The sequence below is a fragment of the Pterocles gutturalis genome, unplaced genomic scaffold, assembly GCF_000699245.1.
Source record: "Pterocles gutturalis isolate BGI_N339 unplaced genomic scaffold, ASM69924v1 scaffold44146, whole genome shotgun sequence".
In the NCBI taxonomy this organism is placed as follows: Eukaryota; Metazoa; Chordata; class Aves; order Pterocliformes; family Pteroclidae; genus Pterocles; species Pterocles gutturalis.
The window spans coordinates 50,423-69,768 of NW_010107085.1; the positions used below are offsets into that span (position 1 = coordinate 50,423).

A 19,346-nucleotide genomic window follows, 5' to 3' on the forward strand; every position below is an offset into this window, starting at 1 on the left:
AAACCATGGCTTTCCTTTATTCTCTTTGCTCCTGAACAACTTGCAATCTAGCTGAAGAAAAGGAATTTATCTTTTTATACACACAGTGCACAAAGTCTAGTGTACAGGATATGTTAAATTAGCAAGTAAAGAACACATTTTTCCTTCCATCTTCTAAAGATTATTTAACCAAGAAGAACTTTCTTGCTGTACCAAAAGTACTACCAAACTGAAAAATGTGGCCCCACAGCTAGAACACTGTAACAGTATTTCTGCCTGGAATTTGGCAGAAACCAATTTCACTGGAACTAGCAAAAAAAATATTCTCCCCTCCCAATCTCCACAGGACCTGTGTTTTCCAGCCTTGGCTTGTTCCCAGCTTCAGCTCTGTTCAAACAATTTCTCTCCACCTGTAAGTACTTAAAACATTGCACCACAGACAAGAATAGCTATCAGTAACTTCTTCCTTGAAGAAAAAAATATCCTATGTTTGACCTATAGATATGAGAACATGTAAGACTGCAAAAAAAAAAAATAAATCACTACAGTGCTGAAAATACAGATTCGCACAAAAGAATTGAATATACTTTACATGACAATTGCAAGCTCATTTTTCCTTTTTATGTTTACAGCTTAGAAAATGGTTATTTATTTTTTTAAAAAACTTTGTTGCACTTTATTTTCCCCAAAATAAAACAGTGACGATAGAAGACAAATATTATTTATAAAGTGTTGACGATTTCTTTAGTGAGGTACCACAAAAAAAAAATCCAGTCACTTACAAGTGAAACATTTATAAGCCTTATTTCAGTCAAATAAATGTGACTACATTAAACTGGAGATTAGTCAGGCAACCAGAACACATTTATCCTAAGAAAATTTTAATCAACAATTTGGACAACAGTTCAGCCAAAAGGATTTCATTAGTCAGAACCATCACATAGCCTACCCTACACCCCAGACGGAATAAAACATTAACATGTACTTGTAATATGTGTGTTTGTAGCCTAGTCTTTATTTCTATGGTATATTTAATACCATCTTTTGAAAAAAAACTTAGTAGGGGCAGTTAGTTGGGAACAAGAAATTATCTTCAGACCAAGTCTACAGTCCTTTGGCAGACTTTTGCCCATATTACAAACACTTTTCTGCAAAAGTCACAAACACCTTCTCTGCCTGCCTTCCCCCTTCCACATTAATACCCTCCAATGCAGATGTCTAAAAAATCTTCACTGCAAAGTTTCCTAAAATATGAACTTTGAGGCAAAGACTGTTCAATATTACCTACTGATAAGTCTAACTAAAAAAAAAATTTAGAAAAAAAAAACCAAACCCCAAAAAAACAAATTTAAAACAACTCCTTAGAAAAGGACTTTACGCAACTGTTTCTGGTTTGGCATTTACAAGTAAACCGACTGTTAAGTACATGTTTTGTTTGTCTGCAAATACAGCTACTGACCCCTTCAGACATGTAAATTAAACTTGGCAAAACAGACCACTGTCACAAGTAGGGAGATTGGCCATTTCACTATACTCTACACGGCAAAGCATGACAGACCCTGCTAAACTGCACTCTATTAGGAACAGCTCCAGTAAAAACTCCAGACAAACTCTCCTGAGCTCAGTTCTGAGATATATCTGCAATTTCCATGACTTTTTCCTGTCGGTAAGCAACATTACACTTCCTACTTCAAAAGTGTGCTACCATAAGCAAGCAAGCCTAGGAGGCTCAAGTTTTGGCCCTGCCAGTGATTCATGCTGGCTGTGTCCAAACAGTATGACAAGGGTGTTTAACAGCTCTTGGATAAATACATATGCCACAGTTACATCCTGACTCCAAACTGAAGGAAATGAAGTGGTAATTATCCCCTCCTATAAACTGGCTTGCATGGAAACAAAATGCAGGCAACACAGGCTTGCTGTGGTCTAGCAGGTTCACCACTCTGGATGGTCAAGAGCCTCGAACTGTGGGCCACACTGCCAAGCTGACCTGCCTCACCCCAGGCAAGTTAGACCACAATTAAAGGAAAAAAGAAAAAAATGGACGAAAGAACAGGAAAAAAAGAAAAGAAAGGTCCCTTAAAAAGCTAAACATACTACACAGGAAAACTTTCTATCCCACACACACATTACTGTCTCTACAGAGCCATAAAACATAGGAACTAAAGCTTTCTTTTCCACTACATATATGTAAAGCCTCAACAGGAGGCATAATAGCAATCTTCAAATATACAGGAGAGATCTGCAAAGAGGAAAGGAATCAGCTGTTCTCCCAGCTCAATGAAGACAGAACAAATAGTAATAGGCTTGAAATACAGCAAAGGATACCAAGATACCAGGAAAACCATCTAGCTAAGCGCTAGCGTAAACTGATGAAGTAGGTTTGAATTCTCAGAGTACTATTTCACTCCTAGAACAGTGGGACTGAGCCTAGTCATGGAAAGGTTTAGGTGTGTACTTAATTTAACCATTTGATCAGCCTCATTGCAATCAGTGGGATTACTCAGATTGAGCGCCTCACTGAACACTGCACTATCTTTTGTCTGTTCCGCACCACAAGAGCAAACGCAAATAAAATGAAAACAGAATAAAATCAGCAATTTGAATCCACAAAACATGCTGTATCAATGTGCACAGAATCAGACTGATGTCCTGAGGCCTCAAAATGAGCATTGAGCTAAAGTCACCTGCACTCTTGCAGGAAGCGAATTGTTTACAGAGTTGTTAGTTTTGGGAGAGGCTTGTGTGCTAACAGTCTGAGATGAGCCTTCAGTCAATACTGTTTGATTCAACTTTGTCCACACATCACCCTTTCCTGGGCTGGGTTTTATTACAACATTACTGGTTTTGCCAGGATTAAAACAATTTTAGTAGAGTAACTACATATCCCTTTCATGTGCTGAACAGAAATAACCAACAAAAACCCCTAAAAGCAAGTTAACTAACAGGAGTTGCCCTGTGGCATTTAAGGCATTAACTTTGACTGTGGATCTGCACAAGGCTCTTCTTGCTTATCCACCCCTTGTGGGTAAAACTTCCTAATCTTGCATTAGGGAAATTGGCACCTTAGAGTCAGTTCCCAGCACAGCCCTGAATGGTCCCTGACTTCAGAACAGGAGTTAATGACAAAAGCTTCCAGAAATGCCTGGCTACCACCCTCCTATGTGGGGGCTTATCAGTAACCTGGACTCCAAGCTGGACCAAAGTTCCAATTTCTGTCTTGATAAAGGTTCTGAAGTGTCAGCATTTGTTATTGCTCTGAAGCAGAACGAAAAGTACTTGTTTGGCATAAAAATATTCCAAAAGGAAAAGTATTTTGTTTGACAGTATATATAACTCCAATGAATAAATACAGCATAATTTAAATATCTTAACATAAGCCAAAAAAAGTAATGACATAAGAATAAAATGAAATGGTTTTTACTTTACTAGAAATATCCCCAACACACCGTAATCTCAAAGACATCAAAATGAAAATAGTTTTGATTTTTGACACTTTTCAGACATGAATGTAACTGAATTCAACTCTCCTCCACAACATATTTACAAACCATTTTCCAGTGGAAAACCTTTCAGTGAAGAATATTTAAGTCACTTCTATTAAATAGCTTTTACATGTAATCACAGCTTGCAGTCAACTTTAGCTTTAAAGTTAATTTGAAGATACCACAGCAAAAACAGTACAAGAAACGCAGACTTTTTTCCTGGCTGGGCGCTTTGCTGTACTATTTGAGCCTGAGTGCTAATGCCATAAACTACATGAGTCATTCCTCACACAGTGAGGAATAACTTGCAGGAGCGGACTGAATGTGGAGCTGAGCCAGAGAATACAAGGATCCCATGGCATTTTACACCTTTTACAGAAAGTAGTTCAGACAGCTTGCAAAGAATGCTGTCCCACCGCTAGTGAAAATGGGACAGTGACCTGCCTACATTTTGCAGCTCTGAGGCTGGAACAGGCAAGGAAGTGGAAAGGTCTTTAGAAGGGACTGAGGAGGAAAGCAGTCTTGGGACTCTGAGATTGCTGGGTGGGTCCCAAAATATTTGGGACAGGAAGTATTGGAGCACACGTAGGACAATAATGAAGCTGGCACAAGGCAGAGCTGCCCAGAGCACGCACATCTGTGAGAGACAGCAGGGTTCAGGAATAGGCGTGTCTTGCAAGTCAAGCAAGTGCTGGGATACCCGAGTGCTGCTGGGACAGAGCAATCTGATCTGTTAGTAAGCGCTACCAAACGCTGGCTGAACAGGTGTCCTTCTGTCTGGCAGCTGCTCTTACTGCGGGTAAGAAAGGCAAGCAGGTCCCAGGAAGGCACAGTAGGGAAAATAATCTCAAAAATGAAACATAAGCAAATAGCAGAGCTATGCAAATATACAATATCCTCACCCTTTCGGACACTGAGGTTCAGTAATGTCCTCACACTCTTCTTCAACCCAGCTTGCCTCTCCTTAAAAAATAAATTGCACTCATTTGTTTTAAGACAATACATTCTTATTGATAAATGAAAGTTTTTTCATTTTACTGGATGCTTTTGAAGTTATATTATGTCCTTGCTGCTTTCATACAAATATGGGTACATATTTGACAGACTGTAGGAACTTGTTGAGGCTATTTACCTTTACAAACAGCATGATAGTTGACACAGCAATCTTTATTTTCCACACAATCATCTGAACAGGAACAATGATATTCCGGTCTCCTCTTCTCTCCACACCTGAATTTATTGCAGGTCCATATGTGGGCTAAAAAAACAGATGAGAGAGAAGGACAGCACAATGATTAATACCAATGTAAGTACAGAATTAATAAACTGAGTGTTAAGCTTGTCTCAAACCTGTACTCACTGTAAAACAGTCCTGAGGTATTTCATGCATCCGTGATACTGAAAGCTTTAGCACTTTGGAAAATAGAAACACCCATGGCTAAATTATCCAAGTGCACAGCCATCTGAATACAATTATGCAACATATTGTTATAAATATCACCAGTCAGAAATAATCCTTTCTACAGGCCTCCTTAAATATGGTAATTTATTGGGTTTAATCTGGTAAATGTATACTATAAAGAAGCTCCCAAACAACTCATCCAGAAAAATCACAAACTGGACTCCGAACGTGGAATGCCTAGAAAACACTGAGGAGCAGTAATTTATTCTGATTTGCATTGAAATCACAATGGAATTACCGGTCACCATTAAGCACTCCCACTTCTTTCAGCACTTCTCAGGCATGGGCATCACTCTGCCACTATTTGAGACTATATACAGAAGCTCACAGGAAGACCTACTGACTTCAGCTATATTGCTGGTTTTAGCAGCTATTTTCTTTCCTGAATCATACTGATTTTTCTGAACAGGCTATTCCAATACTCTGTATCATTTGAAGATGATCATTTTGTTATCAGCTGTAAACACAAGTGGATCCTTTGCAGTCAATGAGGACAAACGTGAATGAATTTACCAACTGAGTGAATACTTAAGTGAAGGTCTTAACAGAAACATGGAAGCCAAATCTAAATGTTTGAGTAGAGGACAGTCAGAACATGATATTCATACATGACTAGCAATTAGAAATCCCTAAGAGCATTTTCAGGAGTTTACTCTCACTTTCAGGAATCCTGAACTTCAGTAGCTCCATGGATGTCAGTAGATCTTTACTTCTGAGAGAGACAGAAGAATCTATTACGGTCCTAGTTACACGACCCTAATTGTAAATCAGAATTTCATTCCTCACTGATGTTAATGCTGATCAACTTTAAAAGAAACAACACCAAGCAATGAGTTCCCATTCTTAGTGCTAAGACAGACTCTCCAGTTTGTTTTTAAAGAATTCTTTAAAATCTGCATAACGGAGAGGGCTACAATAAAGAAAGTGGAGAGTAAACCCCACGCAACTATTCTATAACCAAAAAGCTTTATGCAATTTAGAGGACCTTTCAATAATACTAGAAGCAGGGATCTGAGCTCAGTTCAATAATTTTGTTTTAAAAGTCAACACTGGAACTTTTTATTTCAGGGTGAGAGTACATTGATACGTGTGTTTGTAAAACTTAAAGAGGAATGAGAAGAAAAATAGTTAACTGAAAAGAATGCTGCACGCAAAGCATTACGGCAAAACTAAATTAGAGAAAACAGTCAAGTTCTGTCCTTAGTGCTACTACCTGTACTACTTAGTGCTACTTTCCCCATAAACTTTCTCCATGGCACTTTTCACACCTTTGCCGATCTAACATTTGCTTGCTGGCACAGTATGAGAACTGACACTTTGAAGTCATTATCCACCAGTACAGTCTGTTTTGTCATCCTGCCTTGTCACAAAGGCCAGCATGTGACCCTTGCTTCACACTCAAGCTGGGGAATAACAGGGCAGAGGGCCTGAGTAGCTGGGTAGGGACAGACAGCAGCTTTCACAGGGCTGCTCTGTCCTTCCTCTTCTTCATGGGGGCAATGACAGAAAGATGCAATATGCAGAATGCACCCCTATTCCTGGCTTGCCTGAGAACGTGGGAGTTGTCCCTGGCGCTACGGACAATGCAAGTCACTGTTCTCTCGCCCTCTGACAGAGAACAAAAGGCTGGCTGAGACCTCGAGTTGCAGTTGTTCCTCCTCTTTCCAAAGGGGAGGGCAGCAGCACAGTCCCTCACAGCCTCTCTCCCCACAGGAGCTACGGGAAGGCCAGCCTACTGGCCATGCCAGCTCCTACATAGTCCAGCTGGGTGAAATACAAGCTTTGTTTGCGTATAACAGTTTTCACAGGAGTCCCCAGTACCATCATCACCACTGCAGCCCCACCTGGGGTTGCAACAGAAGGAGCACAAAGCGGGGGGGAGACCACCAGCATGAGAACCACCCTGCTGTTCAGCAGCCCCTCTGAAAGAAGTCAGGGGGTACAGCCAACCTGACCACAACAGTACTCACATACACAGAGCTGGCTCACATCACAGAACAGGAGAGTTTGCCTCCACAGCTTTTTTCTATCCTCACCTGGTTGTATACATGTCTCCTGGTAATCTAAGCAGCAGTTTCCAAGCTTGACGCAATCTCTATCACAACGGCAGCTTCCAAAGGTCCTTTCAAAGCAACGACCTTTGCAGGTTTTCACTGTAATATTGGATAGCATTAGATGTCAGTGGCTGAGACCACATCAGTCAACATGCAAAATAAATCAATAAGGTCAGCGTGGGGAATGACACAGCTGGTCATTCCATAACTTGCAGTATGGCTGCAAAAACAGTGACAGCCAAAGCAAAAGGAAATTGTTGATCCAACTAAATGTTTATTTTCTCTTATTGAGCAAAAATATTTTTTCATCATATTGAACAAAGAGTTCTGTTCTGGTTTAGCAGGAACATAGTGTTTCATTACCTGCCGAAACAAATGAAATAAAAGACAATTCTAGTTGTGACTGTCCCTGCCTTTCTGTACTACCAGAAGATACCAGTTAATTCAGAATATGGAGGATCTCTATCGGAGGAAATGTGAACCTAGGTTTTCAATAAGGGTGCCCTAAACAGTGAAACACTTTTGCAGAGAACACTGATCTTTGTTTTCACATCTGACAATGTTCCACTTTCTAGAAATAATTAAACATTACTTAGAATCCAGGCTGCATTGGCTATGCTTGCAACTCTCCCATGCTCACACTCTGTTTGAATTACTCTCCACACAAATCAGAGGAACCGAAGAAGCCCAAGTTCCGCATCCCAGTGTACCATTCCTGTACACATGGATGGCTGTTCCAAACCAGTCACAACAGATATGAACTTGAGTGTACTGCTGACTGGCTTCATTTTTGTTCATTTTTAATGGAAAAAAAAAAAAGGCAAAAAAAGCATAGTATTCTTCCACTAGACTGGGGTTGCCAGGAGGGGAAGGAAAAAAAAAAAAAAAAAAAGAAGAAACTGATGATGTGAAGCATTAACAACACTTAAGTAGCTGGTCAGTCTGTTTCATCCTTTGCAATCATCAGAAGAGAATGAGGCAAATCCTTCATTCATTTGGCTATTCTTCTCAATAATCCTAAGGTGTGTGATACTAGGAAGATGAGATAATAGTGAGGCAATACAGCAAAGCTGTAATAAAAAGAGAAAAAAACCTAAACAGATTCTAGTCAGAAATTAATCGGAATTTTGGTTAAAAATCATTGCAGGACTGCTTGTTAAACAGATCAACTTTGAAATTATTTTAGATAGTTGTTCCAAAAGCAAAGTTTGATTTTATAAAAATATCTTTCGTAACCTTCTACCTGAAGAAACTTCACCATTGAAAAAACCACATATTTTTCAGAACAGAAAACAGCCAGAGGAATTCCACAAGGAACATTTTCAGACTACAATTCTAACCAGTAAAAAGTAACTTTTTTTCCCCCCCATAATTGACTGGAAAAGATGACAAACAAATGTTCCAGGACAACATGAAATAGAAATTGTTGGTTTTTTTTTTTTTTTATAGTGAGCTGAGAAAAGCAAGCCATGTGACATCACCACAGTGACAGCTGGGACACATGGAAGCTGACAGACGATACACTGTGTGCCAGGATCAGTTTACCTCTCAAGTGAGTACACACAAGTACTAAGAACACATGGAGGTTTATTTCCCAGTATTTTCATTCCCCTTTAACTGAAACTACTTCAAGCAATGCATCCAATCCTCTTCCTGCATCAAGAAAGGGTGGCATTATGATAATATAAAAATTAATTTACAAAAAGAAAAAATTAAAAAAGGAATTGCTTACAAATATTACTAAATAAAAGGCATATATAGTTACCATCTTTTGAACAGCTAGGCTTCAGGCCAAATATACATCCTAGGATTGTCGTTAACATGCAGACACACAGTACCTGTGAGACAGGAAGGAAAAGAAAGCCATCTTAAATGACCACTGAATGGTTTCGAAAGCCTTCATTTTCTCTATAATGCTACACAATTGCATAGAAATTGATAAACATGCAGATTATGAGGCTGATTTCACTGCTTTCACAAGCAGTTTTCACTCGCACAAGTAGCTGTTATTTGCAATGAATTACTGCTGCATGAACATTAATATTCTCAAGACTGAGCCTGTGTATTCAATTTCTTATCAAGTTACTTAATGTAGGCATGTTGATATATTTCTTTCTTACAAATAAAAAGTAAGGTATCTATGACTACACATATATCAATTTTATAGAAAACTTTATTTGCTCTACTTCTTTCTTCCTCCTAGGTTGTTCTAAGAAGGTGAAGTTTTGCCATTGACCACAGACTACAAACAGAAGGCATGGCCCTTAAGTGATACCTATAATTTTCTTAGTCAGGAAAACTTTTTCCCACTTCCTAGTATCTAGTTCATACTAAATGTTGGTCTATACCATGGTAAGCAACTGTGGGGTGTCACATTAGATTGACCACAGTGTCTCACACTGACCAGAAACTATGGCCGTGTTTATTTTGGATTCTCAATGTATTAAAATTGTCAAACAAGCACCATACTGTATTTACCCAGCATTTCAGAGCAAGATCTAATGCCTACTCAAATTCACAAAAAAAGATTCCTTTTAACCTCATTAAGCATTGGTTTTGGTTCATAAACTCTTTAGGAATACTGTATATAATATATCACCGCATATACAGTAATCAAAGAGTCCACAAAAGCCAACAATGTACTTATGATAGCTATTCTATTGAAGTGTAGAATGTAATAAGGTTGTTTGCCAAAAGTCCTGAAAGAGAAGGCACTTTAATAATGCAGACTGTCTTTTTCAGAAGCATTTGGGGAGGTATAGGTAGGAGAGAATGTATATATCACCTTTCCGGTCACTGTTTTCTGAGGAAAAATTGCTTTCAAGCAATATGTCAAGAACTTTAGGTACATGCCTACACAAAGTCTTTTCCTTTTTTTCCTCTTCCCCATCAGGAAAAGCTACTGAGTCAGTCTTTTGAGTATGATGCCTGAATCATGTTGTGACATGGCAAAAACTCACCCCATTTTAAAATACACCTAATTATTTCTCAAGCTTATTTTCTTTAAAGACTGTGAACACCTGAGTAAATAAAAACTATGTGCATTGTTTTTAACAAATATACAGTTCACTATACAAGTTTCTTCACTAGGCAGTTAATAAAGACAGTAAGAAAGCAATTTCTGGAATGTGTAGCATAGAAATTCAGATACTATTCTGGATTTGTGAAGTGCAAATCATCATAAACCATATAAATCAGTATCAAAAATATTACATATGCAGCACTCAAAAGGGGATTATAGACTGCACCTGATGAAACTTTGGCCTAGAATTCTGAACAAGAATTCTGATTCCAGGCAAGTCTGGAATCTTGGATTATTCAACGCAGCGTCTAGCAGAGAAACAAGTACTTTTTGAATTCAAATCTATCTTTGAATTAACAGGGAAAGAAGGAAAATAATAAAAGAATGAGGGAAAAAACCCCAACTCCTTGCATTATCAATACACTCAGAGACAGTACAACTGATAGAAAGGTGCAAGTCTCTATTAACCCAGCTGTCAATAATTAACCGAACTGCAGAGCTCCATACTTGCCTTTTTTTTTTTTTTAAACATCATACTAACATGTACAGTATCAACATTTTCTGTTCAGTCAGCATCAACAGTATTATATTCAATGCAAATTTTTCTGGACCTTTGAAATCTTCCATATGAAATATCACCTAGGTAAATGCACGTGCACAGCTAGGTAGGTAGCACATCAGATGAAAGATGTCAAAGCCCAGCAAAATCAGTGGAGAGAGCAAAACTTGTTATTGTCCTTTTAACTTATATATTATTATTTGGAAATTACAATTTGATTAATTTGTTTTTAAAAAGCCAACCTGAGAACATTTTATTTCAGGGTGATGATATATTGCTTCTCTACTCCCACCAGGTCCTGCTACTAAGATCTAAGAGTTGAATGTCCTCTGATGCATAACCACAAACATGTTTTAAAACAAACAAAAAACACACCTACTCTGTCTGTAAGAGCTTGATTCCCATATCTTCAAATAGCTACATAACCTCTGGTACTTGGTACTTATGCCACCTAAGGCATCCTTGAAATGAAAACACATTGCAGTGCCAGTAAATGGACAATTAACATTCCCTTATGGAGTTTCAGTGTAGGCAATGCATGTTTAAAACATAGGAATTTATTGTGACAGCAAAGTAATGTAAAAATAAAATCTAAATAAAACCACCAGAGTGGTACCATTATAATATTTCCCAATTAAAACTGGTAAACCCTCACTAAAGTTCTTGCAAATAATTGCTGAGATTTTTGGCAACAAATGTTACCAAAAAAAAAAAAAATCAGTTTTGTATTATATTCCAGATTTTCAGTTTTATGCTTCCACGAACATAATTAATCCCAACAAGCAAAAACATGAAAGGATTATGTGCACTGAGGCACATGAATGTTCTTTTAGATAGGAAATACTACAAAATGGTAATGCTACTTGATGCAGTAGTGCTACTTGTGTTTCCTACAAGCAATACTCTGGAAATCTCATAGCATCAGAAACCACAGCATGCTACAAATGCTCTGTGTCTCTACTACAAATCCATTCTGCTCTCAAATTTATATATAAACAAGGGAAAACATGGTCCAGGTCCTTACCTGGTATATTATGTCCACTATGTCCATCTATAATAAACTAAGATCTAGGAACTTCTACTGACTCACTACATTCAACCCATTGTTTTCTTAGGATTAGCTTAAATTTTAGCCTTAAAAATATTTTACCACAAAATAGTAAGGCTCCCTCCCCCACACTTTTTTTTTTCCCCTTCTCTTTCATTCTTCAGTGCTTAATAAAGAAGCTTCACAAAAATGGTAAGCATAGAGGTAAAGCATTTGACAGTGTTGTGGGACAGCCAACTCTAATCTAGTGCACTACAGCGTGTAATTGCAGCTTAGCATTTAAGGCTTTGAACCAAACCTTTTATCTTGAGCCTGAATGACTTCAGTCATGTGGATATTATCCACTCAAATGGCACAAATGTTCAGCTGCAACAATGTTGAGCAACTAATACTGGCTAACAGCAGCAGCAGTCCTGACTAGGCACAGCAAGAAGAGTTGCACTAGTAGTTGACCTACTGTCAGTGGAAAGGCTCTAAGATAATTAGCTCCACAGATGACAAGGAATATTCAAGCTAGCTTTAAGGCCACCCAGGTACCGAAAGTCATCTCACTGCTGTAGCCCAAATGTGGACCAATTTACTAGGCTTCTTGCTATATGGGACCTTGCTGCAGCAGGTAGGTCACTAATATTACCTGAACTATTTTGCACACAGGTAGCTCAGGTTTCGGATACTGCAGCCTGCTGTGTATATAGATCTTAAAAAAATATATAACCTTTAAAGACAAGTAGATGCACATGTAGTTTAAGGTTTACTATCGAGAACCTCATTAGAGCCCTGCAGCACCCTCCTGCAAGCACCGGACTCAAATCTCTAGCTACCACCACACTGTCAACCTAACACCCCCCTTCAAGGTTCTCTTTTTAAACAAAAGGCAAAAATCTTACCTTCTCTCTCTCCCCGATATTCTTCCCCTCAACAGATAAAGCAAGAATTAAGAAAAAAGTGCAATTAAGAACAAATACGGGAATCCAACATCTAGTAGGAATGCAAATAAAGAACCTGGCCTTGTTATTTGCACAAGTAGCACATGAACTTTTTAAGGTCTGTAACTTGAGAGATTGCTAGGACAGAACATCAAATTTGGTTTTAATACAATATCTGAGAAAAGTTTTTAAACCAACACCATAACAGCTGCAGAGAAGAAAGTGTCCTTTTTTGTTTTAAAAATATTGTTTTAAAGTTTGTTTTGGAATCAAAAAACATTGTCATCTAGGGATGAATCTGTCCCATCGCTGCTTCCTTTATGTGGGAGGAAGCAATAAAAAGCTTTGCTTTGTAAACATTATAGTGGTTGAGAAAAGATGGTTGAGTGTCTGGAAAACTGCAATCCCAAAAACATTTCTCAATCCTTTTATTTTGAGCTGGGCAGATGGAAATATGATAACATGGTTAGAGAGCAGGACCATTTCCATCACTCATCCCTAGAGCTGCAGCTGAAGAGAATTTCTCAGCAGTGATTTCATGGAGCTGGTGGAAGGGTCACAGAGCCAGCAAGCACATAGGCTGCAGACACCAGATCCCAAAGAGATTGGTCCACTGTACATACCTTCGCTACCATCACCTTTCCTTTGCTATCATATTTTACTCTTGCTTTACACAGCCAGTGCTACTCTCCCTGTCTTTAGTCTTCCCTAGCTCTGTCCATCTCCCCTACTCTCCCTCTATTCTTTTAAGCTTTGTTTTCTTTGGCAAAGTATGCATTGACATTTCTTTTCAGGAATTATGAATTAAATTTCTTTCTGTGTTGATCTTCCTCAGTCTTTGCCTACCACATACTCAGTTGTTTTCCATCTTCCTTTCTTCATCCCTGGTGTTCCATGGCCAACAAAACTTGTCACTCCAAGGTTTAAGGCACATCCATTAACAACTACACAATGAACAAAGCAGCAATGCAAAGCAGTGGTTTTCCATTTTAATCTTCATGATTGACTCTCACAGTTGTGTTATGTCTATCCATGAAGGGAGAATGTCTAGACTAGGTCCATAATGCCAATATTACCAAAAAACCCATGGAATTTTCCAAAACCACTGGGATTAGTGAAGTGCATACTATGTTTTCACTGTTTTGTGTGTGTAGAATAGATGACTAACAACCTGGATCTTAACACTGAAATATCTTTGAGAAAAAATGTAATCCGCAAAAGTGTAAAGAAAACAGTAATAAATAATGAATTTCAATTAAGAACAGTCACCTTCTGTCTTTAAAAGGGTATTATTAAAAATGCAGAAAGCACACTGTACAGAGAAAAAAACCTTATCTGCACTTGACAGAGGCAGAACACTTAGTCATGCTTATAAAAGTTATTTTTAAACAGAGATAACCCTCAAACAGCTCAGTTTTATTCAAAAGCAGAGGACACTTAATAAAGTTTATGAAACTGAAAGGAGGTAGATACTTCACTCACACCAGCACAGCTATATAGCTAAATAAATCACCTAAGAAAATAAAAGTTATCAGCACTAAAACAAGTGGCCCGCCTCCTTCTTGCACCACTCCTCTCTTCTTTCCACATTTGCAAACACTTTTATGCTCTTCAGAGATTTTTTTCTGTTGATCCACATTCCATACCTAGAACCCATGGTGGAGAGCCACTGAGGCTCTTGGGTCCTGGTTGTCCTGAAACACTGAAGATGAACAAATTATCCTGAAGTCAGTGGATGGAAAAGCTGGAGTTTACACCCAAGACCTTTTCAGAGATAAAAAGATTTACTCTAAAAATGTTTACAGATTATTTTCTTCTCAAACCAGCACACAGAAGGTATACTCTCACTGCTTCTATTGAACATTCAAGACTGTTATTACACACTATTGCAACATAAGGTCATTCAAAGGACAAGAATGTTTTAAAGGTAGTTGAGCCAGTAAGATATAAGAAAGACTCCACGGAGCTTACCAAAGAGTGGTAACTGTTCATTCAGTAGGAAATTATCAGCAGAAGACATTATCATACTATATCTAAATAATTTCCAAAACTATTCAAGCATCTGTTTTTTAACAAGAAAGATACAAAAAGGTTGAACAGAGTTAGCATCTGTCAGCTAGGATTTAAAATATTTTTCTTATTTGTTGTTTGTCCAACTGTATAGATACATATTCTCCTGAAAGGCATTAACACATGAGCTGTTACCAAAGCACACACATTTCACCCCTGGCTGTTTTGGTTTTCAACGCATTTTACCCTATGGGAGAATTAGGAGAGAAACTAAAGTACAACCATATGCTAGCCAAAAAGAAGAATAAATACAACTTCTGGTTAAAGTCCCAGAAAAAAAAAAAAAAAAAAGATGGCAGCTGACTCCACTATTTAATCAGCAGGTAGGTTTTTGCAAAAGCCAAGGATAAACAGGACTGAAAACTTATCTTTATGAGAAAAAAAAAAGTAAATATTGTACATTCAAACTCAATTTTAGCACAGTAGACTATGAACACAGGATAAAGACCACCACATGCCATCTGCTTTAGTGACAATCAGATATGAATGCATGGTTACTCTGAAAGAGAAGAAACTGCCAGCATTATGCCAGCTCAAAGCTGCTGTCCAAACAAGCTGCACTTGACCCATGAATAAAAGCAAAACTGGAGAAGAAAATATGGCCTTGAGCCACCTTCATGCTCTTCCTATTCCAAAAACCCCTTTTCGAGAATAAAGCTAAAGCTGTTCCAATTTATGGTACTGTCATGAAAGTTGTAACAAGAACAGTGTAAAAAGGGGGCTGCTTCTACTGCATACTGACAGTACTATTGAATGTACCAAGTAAACCCATATTCACCTCCATTTTTTCCATGGCAGGTGCTGTTGCTACTGCCACCATGACAGCAACATCAGGATGAGCAGGAAGACACAGTAACTTTAAAGAACAAGTGGAGAAATCATGTAAAACACTGTAAGGATGCAAGGAGTGTCAAGAATTGCAGATCCACAAAAGGGTATGGGAAGAAGACAGGACAAATAAGGTTTAAAAGCTACTCACTATGGGTCTTTACTAAGCACAGGGATATTGATCACATGCACACTCCTTTGGCTGATTTTCCAAAATAAAGGCCAGGGGTGACACAGAGCCCTGATTTACCTCAGCACCCTTTGAATAGAGCCCCTCAAAAAACAAAAGGCAGACTTTCAGATTTTGGTGCTTCACAACATGGAAATGTATTTCAACCAGAAGAGGACTCAAGAACTGGCTCACCTGATCATGCCACAGACAAAAAGCACAAGGGAAGACAAATGGCTGGGTTTGACTATTGCCTTTTGGGTAACCAGCTGTAACAATGTTATACTTTGCTATTCTATGAACAATAAACAAAAATCCTTTAATATAAATTTGTGCCCAAATACTACCACACATTAAAAGGCATTTATATAGGTTCATTTGCCTATGTGCCATCACACAACAGAAGGACAAGGTTCACACTCATCTGAGTTCCTCCAGTAATGCAAATACTTCATCTTTCCTCATTACTTCTCTTTTCTCCTTAGCTAACTTATTCACTCAGTGTTGAACAGTTAAACAGCCTATTTGCCCTTCACCAGATTCCATTTATAATAAAGTCCACTGATGTCTTACAAGTACCCTTAAAGGAAATTTTTTATATAGCAAACTCTCACAAAACTTGTGCCAAAATTTTTTGCTTTTCAGTGCAGAAAGTGTACTTTTTATGTTGTTTTGATATATTTCATATCCTATTTTCAAAAGTAATATTCCAATATTCATCATTATAAAATACCTTCTCTGAAAATCATATGTACTACTGCTTCATTCAAACAGAGCACTACTGCAATGCAGCATATTACCAAATTCTGTCAGACAGAACATTCTTTAAGACAAGATTTATTCACTGCCCACGGTCACAGTGATGTTTGCCAATATATTAATTACTCATACTGGCTCCAAGCCAAGAAACGTTTAAAACCTTTCATGTTTTCCAAGCCTTTAATTTGTTCTACTCCGCCTTTCAGCTGAAAGCAACAGAAATGTAGCTTCCATAGCAAGTCAAATCAGAACAATTCACTCCTTGTGTAATTCTACTGATTTTAGTGAAAGAATGCCAAGGAAACATTTTGAAGAGCAGGAGTTGGAAGGAAGCCTTGCATAATTTTTATATCTTCGGCTTTGCCTGAAATCTAAGTTTTAGCAGAGTAACTAAGTTGTTCTGAATTCAAGTTAATAATTTTCTCTACAGGAAGTCTATCAATTCAAACTATTAGTGTGTTCCTTACTATTTTAGTATCCAAGAGCCTTGCAGAACTACCTGGAAGGGGTATTCAGACGAAGAGCACACCCCCCCTCCCAGGAGTGTGGCTGCTTGTGCTTGGGGCCAGTTCTCTAATACTGCTTCAGCTGTTGAGAACACTGTTTGGGAAACCTCAACGAGCCTTGAAGACAGCTCAAAACACAAGCTGGAAGATGCCTCAGGAGAGTCTGCCCCCACCTTGTTTTGGCAGCTGCATATAGCCATCCCTTGCCTCTGTCCCCTGGCCTGAGATGTGTTACTGACACCCTGCAGTCATGTCCATCCTGATCGAGTACCCTATGATCCAGACCATGACTCAAACTCACGGACTTGACTTCCTTCCTTGACTTTGGACTTTCCTCATCATTGTATACTCCTCTGGCAGTCTAGACTATTGTCTGAATCTGGTTAGTATTCCCAAACATGCTTTGCTCACCTTGCTTGGGTATGGCAAGACTGTTGCTTGTCAGGGAGGCCACTGTCCACGTCTGCTTTGTTGTCAAACCTGGATGCAAGCTTACCTTCTCTTCCATCATGACCTGCCCTCATCTGGTGCCTGACAGGTATATGAAGACTATTACTGAAAAATTAAAGAAAAGTAATAAAAACCTTAAGGCATGGATTGAGCCAGAGCTCAAAATGCTCAAGCAGGAAGTCTGAACACACGTGACACTAATCACGGCCCCAGACACTCATCTGTTTTGCCTAAATGGATGAAATGTCTGATCCTAGCACACTACCGCCTATCCATCAGCAAATAGTCTACACTCCAATTCCTAGGCACAACATGGATGTTTTCAGGGAGGCAACCAGCCAGCAGCACTGACAGATGCACGCAAGTCACACAACTGGGTGTACTTCAGCCTCTTCCAAGCTCTGCACTCCAGCATTCACACACTGCACTCTTAAGGTGTGACTGAAGCCTCCCTGATGCCTTAAAATCCTCTAGCTCAGCTACCAAAAAGTATCTCACACCCTGTCCTAAACCTCACACTGATGTCTATGCTGAAAGCAATACCTAAACTACCCAGCTTAAAGTGAGCTGAAGTATGCTAAGCAAAGTTGCAACCACACCTTTGACTGCGGCAGAGCCGCACCCAAAGTCAATCTATTCTGCCAATAAAATTTAAAATTAGTTTTGAGTACAATTACAAACAAAGGCAGTCCCTATTCTCCCTTGGTGAAGATTATTATGTAAGTGTTTGGTTTTGTTGGGTTTTTTTTTTCTTTTTAATATAGACAAAGCCTCAATTCTTTCAAGTGTTTGTTTGGATAATATTTTTTTTTCATATCAGCTTCTGCCATCTAGGATAGGATAATATATGTTGACCAGGTCTGTGAAGTAAAGTGAAAGTAAAACAAGAATACAAGTTAACCCTGAAAACACCACAGAGTTCAATGACTAAATATTTCTTCATTTTTTACTGTACAAGAGCAAGCTTATTATTTTTGTCTTCAATACCCAGCATAAAGGTACTTACTTGAAGAAGAGTAAAGAAATTGTGGGTTTACAGCTCCCTTTTTACAGTGAGAAATATTTCCAAAGCCTTCCTTGAAAAATTAGAGGACTGAAGAGTAACAGTAAAAATTACAATGATCTTAACATTTGCCAAAATCTGCAATCTTCTGATGGATTAAATTAGGCAACACTTGTTGCATTTACTGTATGTATGTATAGTTGCAACTGTATTTTAATCAGATGCATTTAAGCAGTATTAACAGCACACGCAATAAGAAAACTTATTTTGAACATTAGTTTTTATTGTGTCTTTAGAATTCAAAACAAACTACCAGTGGAGCTGGAGAGCTGCAATGTTGATAGAAGACAGGCATGAGGCTTACTGTAAAACACCCTTGTTTCCAAACATTGGGATGGAGTTTCCTACAAAATATTAAAATATTGGAGATTGGCCAAGAACTGCTTTAATATTTCTGAACCAAAAGCACTTTGAAGTCTATTTAACTATGGTCATCCTGTCACTGTCATTTTTGACTTCTTATTTCACCAGAGCATGTTTGACACTAAAGAACTAAATTCTGTAACAGTCACCCACTTTAGTATTATGTTAAACTGCGTGAAGTTTCTTGGAACACAAATGCTCTATCTGAGCTCAAGCCAGCACTCTCACATGAGCAAGTAATTTCAGTATGGACTACTTCACTGAAAAAAGGGGGGGGGGAGGGGGGGAAGGCAGGGTACATAAAGCAAAACCATACAGAAAAGGCTGAGATGGAATAATTTGCCAAGGGCCAAAAAATATTAGAGGAAAACTGAATATGGTGCCCAGGTCTCCCAAATTCAGGCATGAAGCAAGTGTCCTTGAATCCAGTGCTGAAGAACTGACTGATAACCATAAAAATATCCACACAGAAGTCTGCTGAAGTCAATAACCATGTTCCAAACCACAAGGTTAGGGCTTGACTTTCCATCTATTTCCTCTCCTCACATGAGTTATGTTAATTCCCAACCGTGTACAATGAGCACAAAAGGCAAATTCCTGAGT

At 38.5% G+C, this 19,346-nt stretch overlaps 1 protein-coding gene across 1 annotated transcript in view; it reads right to left on the minus strand.

Annotated features, from left to right (window-relative positions):
• The window catches only part of ENPP1 (ectonucleotide pyrophosphatase/phosphodiesterase 1), a gene marked incomplete at its 5' end in the record, with an annotated part of 50,394 nt that extends 32,972 nt beyond the window's left edge, over positions 1–17,422 (minus strand). The window contains 7 exons of the mRNA XM_010087980.1: positions 4,367–4,427; positions 4,597–4,722; positions 6,963–7,079; positions 8,746–8,818; positions 15,384–15,461; positions 15,798–15,897; positions 17,279–17,422. Of these exons, the coding sequence (XP_010086282.1) occupies positions 4,367–4,427; positions 4,597–4,722; positions 6,963–7,079; positions 8,746–8,818; positions 15,384–15,461; positions 15,798–15,897; positions 17,279–17,422 (699 nt within the window). The remainder of the gene's footprint in view (positions 1–4,366; positions 4,428–4,596; positions 4,723–6,962; positions 7,080–8,745; positions 8,819–15,383; positions 15,462–15,797; positions 15,898–17,278) is intronic.
• Between the last annotated feature and the right edge of the window lie 1,924 nt (positions 17,423–19,346).